The following is a 17,931-nucleotide window of genomic DNA, read 5'->3' as shown; positions in this document are numbered from 1 at the left end:
GTTAGAGAAACTCTTCATAGCTATATCTCCCCAATCATCACTATTTCACCTCAAACATCATGTTTTTCACATATATATCTCTCCCCTTGGACATAGATGACAAAGGCACATGTTTCCGCTAAGTGGATGAAATCAAATCAACTGACAAAAAGCTCACTGAAAACCATACTTCTCATGATCAACAACTCAAAAACACCAATCCATGCATCTACTAGCTCTGATCAAGAGGGGCCATCACCCCAAGCATACCTCTGAGATATTCAAAGGCATCTTTTGGTAAAGGCTTCATGAAATAATTTGCACTCTGCTCTTTAGTAGCCACATATATGGTAAAGGCTTCATGAAATAATTTGCACTTTGCTCTTTAGTAGCCACATATTCCAATCTTACTTCTTTCTCATTCACCTTATCTCTCAAGAAATGATACTTGATAGATATATGTTTTTTTTTTTAATGCAACATAAGCCTATTAAAAATGTTAATAGCACTAGAATTATGACAATGAATAACAATAGGCTCATCAATATACACTCTAATATCTTTCAGCATTTGCTTCATCCAAATAACTTATACAATCAATAGCAGCCACAGCAACATATTCAGCTTCAATGGTAGATTGAGATATACAATCTTGCTTCTTACTCAACCATGAAACTGACCTCCTTCCTAAAAAGAAAACACCAACACTAGTACTTTTTTCTATCATCCACATTTCCTGCCCAATCAGCACCAATATAAACTTTTACAGTAAAATCCTTATCTTTACCATAATCCATTGTCAATTGTACCCTTCAAATATTTGAATATCCTCTTAACAACATCAACATGTGATTCCTTAAGTTCAGCTTGAAATCTTCCAGCATTTCCAACAACATTAGATATGTTAGGTCTAACGTGTGTTAGATAGTGTAATCCATCGATCAGTATCATTGATCAGCATTAAGTGAATCATCATCCTTTGTCAAATTTGCAACCAGATACCATAAGATTTCTACCAAGCTTTGAATCATCCATGCCAAAGAAAAATAGCATCTCCATCACATACTTATACTATGATATGAAAATCCCAGTTTTTTTTGTATGATCTATAAACCAAGGAAAAAGTTCATCTCACCTAGCATAGATATCTCAAATTCTTTCTGCATCTCATCAGCAAATTCTTTGCTCATCTTTTCATTTCCATCAAAAATGATATCATCCAAAAATACTTCAACAATCAAGACATTGTCATTATCAATCTTGACATATAAATTACTGTCTGCAGTTCCTTTACTAAACCAAGTTTCAATAAATACTTATCTAACCTTGCATATCAGGCTCTTGGGGCTTGTTTCAATTCATACAAGGCTTTCTTCAATCGGCAAACCATATCATTCTGAATAGTTGAAGGAGAACCATCAAGTTTGTTCAACATAAACTTCCTCTTCTAGATCACCATTCAGGAATATTGACAACCATCTGATATACTTTATAAACATCCTTTGCAAACCAATCTAGCTTTATTCCTTATAATCATACCATCTCCATTCAATTTGTTCCGAAAAATCCATTTATTTCCGATTACATTCCTGATCTTAGGTCTAGGAACTAAGTCCATTTCTTGATCTTGTTAAGCTGATCAAATTCTTATTTCATAGCTTTAATCCAACTTTCATCTTTACATGTTTGTACTAGAGAAATTAATCGAATTTCAATCCTAGCAATCCTTCCTCTAGTCATAACTCCATAACTCTTATCACCAATAATATGATTTTCTACCTGATTTAACTTTACATACCTTGGGATCTTCTAAGTTATAGTAGATTGATGTGTAGTAATCTCATTGTCACCACCTTCTTCAACCTGCTCAACCAATCCATTTTGATTCTGATTCTACAAAACCACAATCTATTTCTCTTCCTCATCATCTAATTCATAAATGTAAGATCTTCCCATAATCCGATAGCTTTCATCCACTTTAACATTAACACTTTCAACAATTTTCTTTAATCGACTGTTATAACATTTGTGGGTTTTGTTCTTAGCTGAGTATCCAAGAAAGATTCTTTCATCACTCTATGATTAAACTTTACCAAATCGTCATCTCTCTTAATATAGCATTTACTTCAAAAGGCTTTGAAATCCTTTTACACTAGGGACATGACAATAACATAGCTCATACGGTGTATTACCAGTTCCATGCTTAATCTGAACTATGCTCAATGTGTAGAGTGCAGTGCTAACTGCCTCTCTCCAGTACATCTGAGGTACCTTCCTTCCAGCATCATAGTCCTTGCTCTGCTAAAGATAGTTCAGTCCCTTCACTCTGCAATCTCATTTTACTGAGGGGTTTTGGGAGCTGACATCTATCACTTTATTCCATGCTCTTTACAGTAAGTAGAAAACTCACCAAAAGTGAATTCTCCGTCTCTATTTGATCTTAAACATTTCAACTTCAATCCTATCTCAGTCTCTACCATAGCTCTAAAGATTTTGAATTTCTCAAAAGCTTCTGATTTCTCTTTCAAAAATGTAACCCACATCATTCTAGAATTATTAATTAATGACAAGAATAAAATACTTGTCTCCAAAGTAGCTATGTGCTCTTGTTGGACCACATAAATCTGTATGCACCAAATCTAATAATCCATTTGTAAAATGTGTCTTGCTTTTAAATAGGGATCTTGTCCGCTTTCCCAACTGACATTACTTACTTATTACATTAGTAATTTGAACTATGTTCAATATGTAGAGTCCAGTGCTAACTACTTCTCTTCAGTACATCTGAGATACCTTTCCTTCCAGCATCATAGTCCTTGCTCTGCTAAAGATAGTTCAGTTCCTTCGCACTGCAATCACATTTTGCTGAGGGATTCAGGGAGTTAACATCTATCACTGTATTCCATGCTCTTAACGCTAAGTTGTAAACTCACCAAAAGTGAATCTCCATCTCTATCTAATCTTAAACATTTCAACTTCAATCTTATATCAGTCTCTACCATAGCTCTAAAGATTTTGAATTTCTCAAAAGCTTATAATTTCTCTTTCAAAAATGTAACACACATCATCCTAGAATAATCATTAATGACAAGAATAAAATACTTATCTCCATAGCAGCTATGTGTTCTTGTTGGACCACATCAATCAGCATGCACCAAATCTAATAATTCATTTGAAAAATATGTCTTTCTTTTAAATAGGGATCTTGTTAGATTTCCCAGCTGACATTCCTTACATATTACATTAGTAGGCTTCAACATTATAAGCAAATCTCTTACAACATTTTTAGAATTTATCATCACAATGTTATCAAAGTTTACATGATAAAATCTCTTATGCCATAACCAGTTGTCATCAATCTTCCCAATCAAACATTTGTTCTCCACACTACTCAAATGAAAAACATTACCTTTGGTCTTGGTTCCTAAGCAATCTCATTTCCAGAATTATCAGCAATTGAACACATTCCATCTTTGAATTGTAAGTTGTAACCTTTTTCAACAATCTGTCCAACATTCAAAAGATTATGCTTCAATCCTTCAACATATAGAACATCATCAATGTTACTCTTATCATAAGTGTAATAGAATCTCTTCCTTTAATTGAACTAGGAGTGTTATCACCAAATCTGGCAACACCACCATCATACATATCTGGCTTTACAAATTTATTCTTATATCATGTCATGTAGTGTGAACATCCACTGTCTATCACCTAATCATCCTTCTTTTCAACATATGTAATTAGGATTTTTCAACATTTAGACAAGTAGGGCTCTCATCAGTAATAGCGATGAATACAATCTCATCTTCACTCTTCTCAAATTCATCATCAATCGCACCTTCAATAGCATAGTAACATTTTTTATGATATTTAGACTAAAACTTTCTAGGCTCTCATCTCTAATAGCGATGAATACAATCTCGTCTACACTCTTCTGAAAATAACCAATCTTATTACATGAAAATCATTTAGAAGGCAATTGCCCTTCATACATACCTATACCTTTACATACTCTTATTGCAATTGAGGCTTCCAACTTTTTTATCTTCCTTTCCTTCCTCTATCTCTTCCAAATCCTTAGCATATCTAGTCCACATTTAAAAGAAGAACTTGAAGAACTTTTGCCACATTCATACTTATGGTTATCCTTAAAAATAGTAGCTTTGAATACATATATTCTACCTTAGGTAAATTGTCACCAAATCTAGTCATTTCAAAAGCAAATAACTTACCAACAAATGAATCTGCATTCACCTTAGATATAGTTCTAATTTCTTCAATTGCAACAACTTTGTTGTCATAAGCAATTGACAAGGATCTCAATATCTTTGAGACTATTTCATCTTCTTCTATGATTTCACCAACACATCTGATTCCACAAACAAGGTTTGTCACCTCTTGCACATAGGTAGGAATATTCTCATCTTCGCTCATCCTCAAAGATTCAAGCTTTCCTTTAAAACTTTGAAGTTTCACTTGCTTCACATGAGTGTCTCTTTCATGCAATGATTCCGATTTCCCCCATATCTCATGAGTAATTCCCAATTTCATGACATTAGTGTATTAAGGATTTGATAAGGCATTGTATGATGCTTTAACAACTCTCATTTTATTTGTGAATTCCTTCTTCTTTAAATATATTAGTAGGAGGTTTGTAATCCTTCTTTGTAATTTCTCAATCTTCTATTCCCATGTAGATCAAATGTGAAATCATCCTTTCCATAGAGCATAGTTGGTTCCATTAAACTTTGGACTGCCCTTCTTAAAGGCTGTCATTACAGATCTCTTCAAGCAATCAAGCTTCCAAAAGAGGACCAGGCTCTAATACCAAATATTAGGAATAACAAGGCACCACTCACAACTAAAGGGATCGGAGGGTAAATCGATTGTGTGATAAAACGTGATACATTAAACCATTCATCATCATAACAACTTAGATAAGCATTAAGGCATAGAAAACAACAACACCATAGCACATAACACCAGATTTTTTTTGTGGAAACCATGTTAAGGAAAAAACCACACTGAAGATTGAACCCACTAAATATATGTACTAGCACATGAACCCTATTAAAGTACAATGGTAACACACATGTATTCAAGCTCATTGTTTAAAGATTACAACAAGGGCAACAACCCTGAAATGGACAACAATCCACTGAATTATGAACTGATTAATAGCATCTTTGATATGCCAATATAGCTCTAATGAAGTACATCAATTCTCTGCCTCAATAGATTCTACTCATACCTCTACTTCCAATCACTGATATAACATACTCCCTAGTGCAGGAGCACCTAAGGATTGCTTGAACAATCCAAGTTTTTGTTTTGTGTGTGTGCCTTTAAGGCATTTTGATTGTGTTTTACATAAGGTCATGTGGACCATGGTAGGAGTACAATAGGGTGTGGATTGAAGAGTCCTAGGACACTTGTAAGTGCAATTAGGGATCAGCAAGATGTAAAAGCCCTTGATTGCACAAGGATGATGTTGACATCATCATGAGGTCATTAGGATCTAGGATGGGTTAGGTTGATGTTTTCACCTTAGTTGAGGTCTTTGTTTAAGTAATCAATAGGGTGTTAGGTAACCTTCTCAAATGCCTAACCAAGGAGTATGGACAAACATGGGACTTAATCATCCCACAAGATGAATATGCCTAGAATGACAGTGTGAATAGGACCACAAGGAGTCCTTTTGAGATAGTCTATGGGATGGACCCAAGAGGAGTGTGTGAACTTAGAGATTTAGGAGCCAAAGAGTATAGAAGTGGACATGCAGAAGACTTCTCAGAAACAATGAAAGAGATCCAAGAGCAGGTAAAGAAGACTATAACAGAGGCTACCCACAAGCTAAAGACTAAAGTGGATATGTCAAGGAGAGATGTACAGTTTGAAGGGGGAAATGATGTTATGGTCCACTTAAACAAGTCTAGGTTACAGAAGGGAATGCCAACTAAGTTGCAAATGAAGAGAGTAGGGTCATGCAAGGTATTAGCCAAGTATGGACAGAATGCATACAAGGTGGAACTTCCAGTAGAGTTAAGTATTTTACCAGTGTTCAATGTGGCTGACTTAGTCAAATACAAAGGACCATTGACAGATGTGAATCAAAATGGCTAGGAGATATTGGGGGATGAAAGTGCTAAAGTCTTGCCTCCCAAGGTTCAACTACAAGTAGAGAGGATCTTGGAATCCAGGGTGAAGAAATCAACTAGGCATAAGGTATATATGGAGCATCTGATACAATGGAAGGAGCAACCAAAATCTGAAGCCACATAGGTAGAGGAAGCTAACTTCAAGAAGCTAGGCATTGATTTGTCTTTGATTTCTCCTCATGTACCTTGAAAGTTGTGCAGAGGGGGAAGATGGTGCAAGAGCACCTAAGGATTGCTTGATCGATCCAAGTTTTTGTTTTATGTGTGTGCCTTTAGGGCATTTTGATTGTGTTTTACATAAGGTCATGTGGACCATGGTAGGAGTACAATAGGGTGTGAATTGAAGAGTCCTAGGCCACTCTAAGTGCAATTAGGGATCAGCAAGATGTAAACCCCTCGATTGCAAAAGGATGATGCTGACATCATCATGAGATCATTAGGGTCTAGGATGGGTTAGGATGATGTTTTTCCCTTAGTTAAGGTCTTTGGTTAAGTTTGGGAAGCATTGGAGTTCATTTGGCTAAGTTGGGAAAAACTTGCCAAAAAGATGTAAAAGTTGCATTGTGCAACTTTGCAACTTTGAAAAGTTGCTTGAGCAACATTGTCAAAAAGTTGCAACTCGATGGAAAAGAGCCCTAAGGGAAAAATAACCAACCAATCACCCTATAAAAGGCATGCCCTGACCAAGATGCAGGGTTGGACACCTATTGTACGGACATAGAAATTATGACATTGGAGTTTTGAAGTAATTCTAAGCAAATTTGTGCATTTTTATGACAATAATTAGAGGATTGAACTTGTTACTATAATACTTGGTGTGTGTAGGTTAGATGTTTTCTTGATTCTGTGTGGCATTAGACAGGCATTTGGTGATCATTTATTTTCCTTTTGTAAAACTTTTGTTCTTGCATTGTTGTTGGTCCTGTCCAAGCAATTGGCAAAGATGGAGCTCTAACTCACTTTCCCACCGTCCAATCTGTACGGCCTCTTGGGAATAGTGAGTAGACTCCATGTATTTTCAAAGTACAAAAGCTTGGGCCCTCAAATGCAAGGGAGCCATTTTTAAAGTCTTGCCCTAGGCGAGCCTATGGTGAGTTCGGCTAGGGAAGACCAAGGTGCAATCAGCATAACTTACAAAGGTGGAAAGCTAGAGCCATGATTCCACTTGGAGTTTGAAGTTAGGAGTCTTGCCAAGGTATGGTGAAGAGGGTGTGATCATACCAATCCAGATGATAGCCTCACACTTTCCAACTTGCAGAACAGCTAGTTAGAGCGCTCAAACCCCTAAATTCACTCAAATTGAGTTAGGGTATTGTACGAAAGGTGGTGACCCCAAGAGCCCAAAAATCCTTGAGAGGTTGGCACATGATCCAAGAATCCTAAGAAAAGTTGTAGGGTTTCTTTGGAAGGATTGGGAGAGAATCCCTATTTTCTCGCTATATGAGACCAAATTGGGGATAGTAACCTTTTAGCCCTATTTGTGAAGAATTGATGAAATCGAATGGGAAGATGAAACAAGTGAGACTTCTAACACCCCTAGATGGTTGAGTTGAAGTATTTGGTAATACCTCCACACCTCTGCAAGGCTTAGTTCAAGATTTGGAGTTTAAGAGTCTTTATTATGTTTTAAGGGCTATGGTGAGTGAAGCAAGAAGGCATCAAGTTTTGACTTGATTGATGAATCTTTCTTGATAGCTGGGTTGGCTAGAGAGACCAGGGGATCCTTAGACAATTAAGGTCCTATAGGTGGCAAGTGGTGTGGAGAAGACACCCTAAAAGTCTTACAAGAAGACTAAGAGCATGAACTAGTGATTGGTTCATCCAACCTCTCTATCACTCCCACATCTTCGCATATCACACACACATCACATTCTCCATCACTTCTAATTACAATATTATTTCATCATTTTACAGAATCTATCAACATAAACTGTTAATATACTTAAGCACCTAGATCACTAGGGGGGATGGGGGGTCAATCAGTAATCCACTAAATTCAAACTTTAATCAAACTTCACAATATTGATTAACCAATAGTGATCCAACACTTAATTATTCATTCCTTCATTCATCCACGTTAACTTGTAAACTTATCAATGAAACAATAAACAAAAGCATCCACACAACTCACACAATAACCCCAAGATTTTTATCATGGAAACCCTAAAAAAAGAGGGAAGAGCCACAGCGGGAATTGATACCCACAAGCAATTTGCACTCTTTTGAAACGTGTCATGTTAAAGGCCTGGCCCTAATAGGAGCTTGCAATAATGCCTGGTTAGGAGCAGGCATTGTTGGAGTCACCCGGTTAAGGGATTTATCTCAGACTTGTTAAGATCCTTACTTTGTTAGGAATAACCTTGATAAAGGATTTTGTAACTCAAATTAATGAGCCAACCTGTTAAAGGAATTAACTTCAAACTGATTAAGATCCTGCTCATCCTATTAAAAGTGACCTGGTTAAGAGTGATCTTGAATTAGCACTTCACCGTTGCTTGTAATAATCCAATTCAGTTCACTGCTTGTAAATATTTAGCTACCAGCTTGATTGTACAACCCTTTTCGATCTCACTCACTTACACATTAGCAAAAATAACATTCTTCTATATAAATAGACATCTCTGTAGGGCCCATTTGTCATTGCACCAAAAGCCATGACTATTAGTGAACATGGAACACCACATAATTAACCACCTGTGGGCAGGGGAGCGCGTCGCATCACCCAACAATCTCCCCCTCGACGCGCATACCAAGTGCTTACGCGGGTCGGGAAGTCACCGGGGAGATTTGAACCCATGACCAGGCCAAAACCAGGCTCTGATACCAATTGTAGGGCCCATTTGCCGTTGCACCAAAAGCCATGACTATTAGTGAACATGGAACACCACATAATTAACCACCTATGAGCAAGGGAGCGCGTCGCATCACCCAACAATCTCAACATTAGAATTAGGGTAGATTACCCTCATCGTGTTACACCATGAAATCCATCTATGTTTGACCAAAACGTATTACCAAATCCTAATTCATCATTAGCTGGTACCGCACAATCATCTTTTTGAGTCACACAATGATCCAACAAAGAATATCTGGCTTGTTCACTTTTCCTAATGAATATACACAACTTCAAGAAATTCAATCGCACCTACCAACGTATAATTGATCCATCACACCTTATTGGCTCTACATCATTGCCACTTCATCAACCAACTTTACAACATGAAGGGTCTAACCGACGCAGCCTACATGTTATTGTTTCAAGATCAAACACAAACATCCAACCTGTTCTCTATTTCCCTTCTTGTACTTCCTTCAATCAATCAAAAACATGCCACCCTCTAAACCAAAACATACACAACTATCACCACGATCAAATAATTGAGTAAACATCATAAATTCTGGATTGCATCTCTTGAAATATCATAGATTTGATAGACCAATCAAGTCATTCATTGTCTATCATAAACTGTTCAACCTAGTTGTAGTGTTTCACTTCAATCAATCATAATTGACGCCATACTTATGTGCAGTACATGAAATTACATATACAACATCTAGAGACATCCTCGAGTCTTCCATATCAATCGCGCACTCTAAGTCAACACACAAATCAACCATACACTTGATTCATACTCTACACAATCTACAACATAACCACTCTGATAACCAGTACATTTCAACCTTCGAGCTGACATCAATAACAACACAAGAACTGGTCAAATAATCAGCAAATATATGGTGTAACATCTCTTGAAGACAATCAACAATACCAACAATTCCTATCAACTCTTCAAGAAAATCAACAACCAATTATGCCAACATAAACTAGATTGGACTTCATCATGACCTTAATCACAATAATATATTATAATAAACCAATGCTATCCAAGTTATGTTGGTTAAGACATAGCTAGGACCAAAACAAATAATCTCCAACATGCCATGATCCATAGATCAAACTCACAATCCAATGCAACATGCTAACTAACCAAGTTGGCCAAGAATGCATCACGCACTTCATAAAATCTTTTGAATCTGATCACATAGCCTAATGCGATCCAACAACAAGAATAGAACACCATCAAAAAACAACAACATGCATCCTGAAATTGCAACAACATCATCTCTGTTTTAGAATCCAAAAACCACTCTGCACTAGTCATCATGAACATCACTAAGCAATCTCTGTCATCAATGAAAAATAGCTTGCTCATCTCTAAATCACGAACCACTCCAACTGAGGACAAATATCCAAGCCTTAAACATACCACCAGGTTAACAACAAGAAATATTGCATAACCAATATGCACCAATCCAATACTGCAACACTAACATCACCAAAATAACCAGAAAAGGCTATTACCCAATTTTCAAGCAATTCACTATAACTCACTCAAATCATAACAATAGCCTTTGTGATCCAAGAATGATCATCTATAGACCTCCATAAATCCATTTGCAACTCCACACCATCTCATTATTAATACAGATTTCATAATGATCCAATATCACATCAAAATAAACTCTCAATACTGTCAAGAAAAGAAATATGTTGACATCAATGACAAAACATTAATGTCAGAACATATAATGCAATCTCCTGTAACATTCTCAACAATATCCCAATAGAATTGCCCTCTCTATTTTGTATAGAGGTGATATTGTTTCAGACTGAGCAAATTTTGGTGTTTACTTAATCTCAAGGAAGATCCATTTGCACATTCTGAACTAGTTTGCAACCCCCAACAAGTCATTGAGCCCATCTATTAGAAATCAGAAGCAAGGAGTCCTTCTGAAGATAACTAAGAAAAGGGGGACAGGTAACCTCAACATTGTGTTGTGAAGGTGGGGAAGAGGAAGACCCCAGGTTAGGGATATTTTCTTTCACATCCATAATGATAGCATCCCCAGAATTAAAGTAACCTCCAAGGGAATGTCGTTCACCCCATGATCTTCACCATTTGATGCCACCTTGGAAGCTGACTCATCGACATTAATCCTTCTCCTTTTCCACATTTTACCCTTGGCTCCCTCCTCAAGTCAGGCTTCCTTTCTCGGAATCAAAAACATCATCATTAATTCTCCAATCCCTGTCCTTAGGGATCATCGCCACTCATCTTTGTATCCATATTGTCCCCTAGATCTGACCCACACTCCTTTTCATCCGCCGAAGGAGTGGATACATATTTCTGATTTTCAGCTTCTGAATTGGAGACGAAGGCTTTGATATGCAACATAATTGGGCAAATTTTGGTGTTTACTTAGTTAATCTCAAGGAAGATCCATTTGCACATTCGGAACTAGTTTGCAACCCCCAACAAGTCATTGAGCCCATCTATTATAAATCAGAAGCAAGGATTCCTTCTGAAGATAAGTAAGAAAAGGGGGATAGGGAACCTCAAAATTGTGTTGTGAAGGTGAGGAAGAGGAAGACCCCGGGTTAGGGATATTTTCTTCCACATCCATAATAACAGCATCGCCAGAATTAACGTAACCTCCAAGGGAATGTCGTTCCCCCCATGATCTTCACCATTTGATGCCACCTCCTTGGAAGCTGACTCATCGACATTAATCCTTCTCCTTTTCCACTTTTTATCCTTCACTTCCTCCTCAAGCGGGGCTTCCTTTCTCAGAATCAAAAACATCATCATTAATTCTCCAATCCCTGTCCTTAGGAATCATCGCCACTCATCTTTCTATCCATCTTGTCCCCTAAATCTGACATACTCCTTTTCATCTGCTGAAGGAGTGGATACATATTTCTGATTTTCAGCTTCTGAATTGGAGACGAAGGCTTTGATATGCAACATGATTAGGAGGATCAAACCATCATGAAAGAGAGGGAAAACTCACATTCTTTGCATGCTCCTCCAATTCCAAGGATGCGAGCAAATAGTAGGGAAAGGGAACTTTCTGCTTTTGCCTGAAATGATTTGACAAAGAGAAATGAAAGCCAAACACAGTAGTGTAACCACTGTATTATCAGCTTGGCTACCAAAACCCAAAGAACCTTGAGAGACATAACTTGGTAGCCACTTTTAGCCTTCTAAACCAATCTTTTGCCCTCCTTACCATTAAGAAACTTTTAAGCAGCAGCCTCATAAGATTTCCTCTCTAAAAATCTTCCTACCCTCCATAGATAGACCTGTAATCTCCACTATCAGAGAGCATATGGCTCTTCCATCTTCTTCAAAAATCTTTAAAAGCTCTAGGTTCAAAATATGGATCTGTTCCACATAAGGAGTGACAACACCCGTCCTTAAGATTTTCCAGACCTTATTCCTCCTAATTTCATAACAGGTGATTGGTTCTAAGATAAGAGATCACAGTCAGGAGCTTACCACACTCCAAATTCGCAGATAAAATATGAATGTGCATGACATTTATAGAAAAAACAAAAGATGGAAGAAATCAAAATCACTGTGTAAAGATTGCAAAGCAGCAAGTGTAATGTGAAATCAGAATTCAGCAAATATGAAGAATGCACGCTACTGAAACTACCCAGAAAAAGAAAAACATGATAGAAAACAAGACCAAAAATTGCCAAGTTAAAGACAGTGCAGGAACTGCACACTGACTGTAATTCTCAACTTATTAGGTCCATTTCTAACAAGAAGTATAATAATCAGAAGACAGAACAATTCAACACAAGAATGTCCAATAAGTAAATTGGATCTAATGCACATTCAAAGTTTATAACTCAATGAAAAAGAAAACTAAAAGAAAGGTAACTTAATTACATGAGAGGATTACACGTGGTTTATTGCAACATTATTTAATTATATCGAAGGACCTAATATTTCTTCCGATAAGACAGGCAATTAGATCTCAATATTGTTGAATCTTCAAAAATGACTTGGGATCTGTTAGTTTCACTGAACACAGGGATGTGTTTATCTGGTGAATCTGCATAACCTCTTCCTGCCTTTATATGTGTTGGCACTTGTTCCTCCGTTTTCTCTCAACAAACAGAGGCAAGATAATATTGGAATGAACAGAAAAATAAAGTTCTGTGCAAGCTTCATAAAGAGTTAGGTTTGAAAGGCTGTGAGATTTGAAGGGGAGAGAATCTGGGCCTTTTCCACGCCTACTGGTTTAACCCCTTGGTAATATGTTTGTTTCCAGATGTATAAAGGAAGTGAATTGAATTAGCTAATATTGCTCGGTACATTCAGCTGATAAGCATCGTGGGAATTACATAGAGCGGAATAGGTTCAGTGCCTGGGTCTTTAAAATGTTTATACAAAAAAAAGCCTCTAATATTTTTTTATCTGTATGACAATCAGTTTGGATAATCCCCCCATATTTCATGAGTTCTAATTCACAAGGAAAAAAAATGATCTTTCTGTGTTAGCCTGTGAATTACACCAAGGTTTCATACTTTAGTGAACACATTTTTTGGAAATTGACCCTTTGCTATCAAACATATTGCAATGGAAATAATCAAAGACAACATTTTATCAAAAACCCTTCTTTTGGGGATTGAATTATATCTACCAACTATAGGCAACACACATCATATAAAGAGTACATTCAAAAAACATTATTAAAAAGACAAAACTAAAAGTTTCATATTTAAATAGAACAACTGTTTGGAAATTGAATATTTGTTATCAAACATGATGCAAATGGAAATAATCACAGATAACATTTTAATGTTCTGGGAGGCAAAATTTATTGGTAAACAAAAACAAAACTAAAAGAAAAGTGACTTGATTACTAAAATGAATTGCGCAATGTTTATTGCAAAATCATTTAATACATAAATGATCTATTTATTTCTTCTAGTGTTGAGCAGCAAGTTGGAAACTTTGAGTGATGGTTTTGCTAGCTAATGGATGACCGTTTATCTGATCCTTGCTATCTCTAAATATACCCATTTCCCTCTCTGTGCAGTTGTTTTAAGTGTGTTGCAGTATGACTACTACAATTGGATCTTCAATGTTGGGTCATCAAACTGACATGAGATCAATACAGTCCAATTGGACACGTGGTTCATCTGTTTGGCAACTATGCTTAGCTTCTTCCTGCCTCTATATGTGCCCAAGATAATTTTGTGATGACCCCTGCCTTTCTTCCTCTTGCTCTTGGGAAACAGTGGCAAGATAATATTGGAATTAATTTATTCACCAGGAAAATATGGTTGAGAGCCACATCACTGATTCGTGTGCTAGATATAGAATGCCTTTCTCTTTAAGCAAGCAACCACTCCCCCAGCCTTCAAAGCAAGCAAGTCAGGTGTTTCTCTGCTATATTCAAAAGGAGAAATTGCTAATTAATTAAGATGATCTTGGGCAATTGAGGCCCACCTTTCACTAGAGGTGAGCGGAATGATGGAAATTATTTTGTGCAAGGTTGGTGGAGAACGAGGTTTGCAAGGTCATGAAGTTTAGAAGGCAGAGAATCTGTGTCTTTCCCAGGCCCACTGTTTTTGCCCCTTGTTGATATGTGGGTTTGCAGATGCATAAAGGAAGTGGAAATAATTAGTGAGTGTTGCTTCCTCCATTCGGCTGATAAGCAACATGGAAAATCTGATAGAGTAGAATACACTTAGCGCCTAGGCATCCTAAGGTGTTTCTCAACAAAGACTCTTTCCATGTCCTCACTTGATCTATGTGATAATCTGTTGGGGTCTGCTTTTTCACTTAAGAAAGAGCAAAAATTGCTGGCATAGGGTCCTTAATCCTAGCTAACAGGAAAAAAACTGACAAGAAGGATCAGGAATACACCTAAACATAAACAAATCCTTGAAAAACTAATGGATGACAAAGTGATAGAAATCTTATAATAGGAAAAATAAACTAACATTGTCAATTCAATCATAAAATCACACTTTTATTGCCACTAAAATATTTCTTGGAAGATAAAATATAAACGCATGTGATAGTTACAAGTTATAGCAAAACCAATAAATAGAAGAACTCATAACCACTGCGACCAAATTAAAAATGTAATGATTGCAATCAGATTTCAGTAGGTATGAAGAATGTACATTGTTGAAACTACCCAGAAAAATGAAAACATGAGTTGAAAAAATTCGAAGTCACCAAGTGAAAAGATAGCCGATGAGCTGCTTGGTGACCATGATTCTCAACTTATAAGAGAATTTTGTATAAAAAAAATATTAACTCCCAAACATTAATATGTGAGGGCAATTATTTACCATGTTAAAGTCCACTAAGTGAATTGGATTAAATGAACATTCAAAATTTATTACTAAAAGAAAAGAGATTGATTATGAATGGTTTATTTAAAAAAGTATTTGATTACATTAAAGTTCCAAATATTTTTCTGATGTGGGGCAGTGATTCAGAAATTGTGAGTGTGATTTTGCTGGTTAAAGGATGTATCCGGTCCATCCTATCTCTAAGTGTGCTCCTTTCATCTTGAGAGAAAAAAATTTGAGTGTGTTAAGTTACAAGAATGACTAATATAATCAGGCTTTCACTATTGTTGAGCCTTCAAACTGGCATGGGATAAATAAAGTCCCATGAACATGGTGATGTGTTGATTTGTTGACTGCTTAACCTCTTCATGCCTCCAAAAATGACCTGGATAAAAGATCATTTTGTAATGGTCCCTGTTTTTCTTCCTTTTGCAATTTAATATTGGAATTAATTTAATTGCCAGAAAAATTATAATTCTTTTGTGCAAGCATTGTAGAGTGAGGCTTGTGAGGCTTGAAAGGCTTAAAAGGCCATGAGGTTTGGAAGGCAAAGAATATATTCCTTTCCTAGGCCTACCGCTTTGGTCCCTCATTGATTAGTTTGTTTTCAGCTGCATAAAAAAGTGGATAAAATTAGTGAATATTTGCTTGGCACATTCAGCTAATAAGCATTATGGGAATTCAGATAGAGTAGGTACTTAAAGAATTTTTCCAACAAATTTCTCTCTAAAATTTAGATCTCGGACTTGTCCTACCAGGATCTGCTCTTTCACCAAAAATAATAAAGAAAATTGTCGGCTTAGAGTCGCTAACCCTAGTTAAGAGGGGGAAAAACAAACAAAAGTGATCTGGCCATACACTTTAACATAAACAAAGAAATATGATGCTATGATGCTTTCAATTTGTTTCATAGCGTATATTTCTGTGAGGCGCAAGAGCTACCGGTAGTTTTGTACTGTGTTATGGCATTTTTAAATATTCTGTTGCACGTTGGAGCATGTTTATTCAATGTTTATTATATATATTGTGATGATTTATCCAGACACAACAGCTTAATTTGGATGATCCGTCCATATTTCATAAATACTTGTTCACAAGAACTCGTGAAAAATATGATCTTTACAATTCAACCCTTGAACTAACACTTTGTGTTCATACTTCAGCGGACACAATTGTTCGGAAATTGACCCGAAGTTACCATTATCAAAAATATTGTACATGGAAATAATCAGAGACAACATTGTATGGAAGAAACTCAATTTTGGGAAAGGAAAGAATGCCTACCAATTAAAGGCAACACAAGTCGGCAGACATCCAAAAATGACTTTGTTAGCATGTCGTCATCAGCAGACTTGACATGAGCCATTGCCTCCAATGATGGAGTAAAAAGAGTCGTCCTCTGTTCCTCTGCCATCCCTGTAAACGCAATCGGTTTCAGCTCCCGTCTGATGTCGAAGCTCTAAAATAACAGAGCTTCAACGAATTGCTAAAATTATGGGAACGGATTGTTTATTTAGACTTGGATGCCCAATAACATTTTACCCCCACCCCTCGATTAAGAAAACAGGGATAAAGAACACGCCTTCGTATCCCTAAAGGTCTTCCTTGAAATAATATTTGATGATTCCCTACAACGGCATATAAAGTGGACCAATAGGCCACTATAATTTTTTTATCAGAATCTTCTAAAAGGAGACCACGAGGCCAATCCAACATTCCCATTCCTTGGTTAAGAAAACACTCCTAGAAAAAGCAAATGGGAACCACCTTTATTCTTGTGCCAAGTAAAAACCACACTTTACATACCAAATTACTTGATCTTAGTTCGATGTAGGCAAGCTCTAACTTCAAAAATTATTTGTTGAAATGTAATTGGAGATTTTAATGATGTCTACAAGACCAAAGTAGTCTAAGGGACCAAATGATGGTAGCACTAAGCAATTTACGTAATCATTTTAATTTCCAATCTTTTGATATGGATCTTGACCAAAAATTCAGTAGTTTTTTGGATCTTGTCAACTTCAAATAAACTATGCATGTTGTCTGCCTTCGGGATGACATCATAGTGTGTTCAAATGTTGTCGTATGTTGTGCATTCTGAGAGAAAATGACATTCTGTTTCAAGTACTCCCACCCTAAAAAACATGCAAGTTCTCTCCTTCCAAGCCTCTCTGGGCATCTTCCATCTTGTTGTCTTTTACCTGAGGTGATGAGATCTCATTCTCAATTGTGTCACTAACAACCTTGCCCTACCTTTAATAGCAACCCCAAGATATACTTTCTCATTATATTCCCTTATTGGATCGAATTCTTTAATGTAATAAGCCTTTTTCCTACCAATGTTGTTATTCCACATGACACCTCTGAAACTTCTCTCTCATAAACTTTATTATGGACACATTTGTGTTTGGGCACTCTTGTAACTTGATGTTCCATTTATCCATCCATTTAATGTTTTGCTTCATCCAAGTTTTCTTACTACGATTAAGAGCCTCTTCTTTCACAATTTTCGCACAAGCAATGGTCCTACATGTTTTCAATCTTCTTTAAGTAGCTAAGTAACCAAATTATTGATAAAGTCTCTAACGAAAAAGCCTTGGCCTCTACCAAAAGAATTTTATACGG

The 17,931-nt window shown here is 36.6% G+C and overlaps 1 protein-coding gene across 1 annotated transcript in view; it reads right to left on the bottom strand.

Annotated features, from left to right (window-relative positions):
* The window catches only part of GLTP1 (glycolipid transfer protein 1), a 78,415-nt gene extending 61,624 nt beyond the window's left edge, over positions 1 to 16,791 (bottom strand). The window contains exon 1 of the mRNA XM_089792252.1: positions 16,591 to 16,791. Coding sequence (XP_089648378.1) covers positions 16,591 to 16,720 — 130 coding nt within the window. The 5' untranslated portion in view covers positions 16,721 to 16,791. The remainder of the gene's footprint in view (positions 1 to 16,590) is intronic.
* Positions 16,792 to 17,931: the final 1,140 nt, after the last annotated feature.

The sequence above is a fragment of the Cupressus sempervirens genome, chromosome 7, assembly GCF_028749045.1.
Source record: "Cupressus sempervirens isolate cs-2001-9-10 chromosome 7, ASM2874904v1, whole genome shotgun sequence".
NCBI classification, from domain to species: domain Eukaryota; kingdom Viridiplantae; phylum Streptophyta; class Pinopsida; order Cupressales; family Cupressaceae; genus Cupressus; species Cupressus sempervirens.
This window is presented reverse-complemented; position numbering and strand designations above follow the sequence as displayed.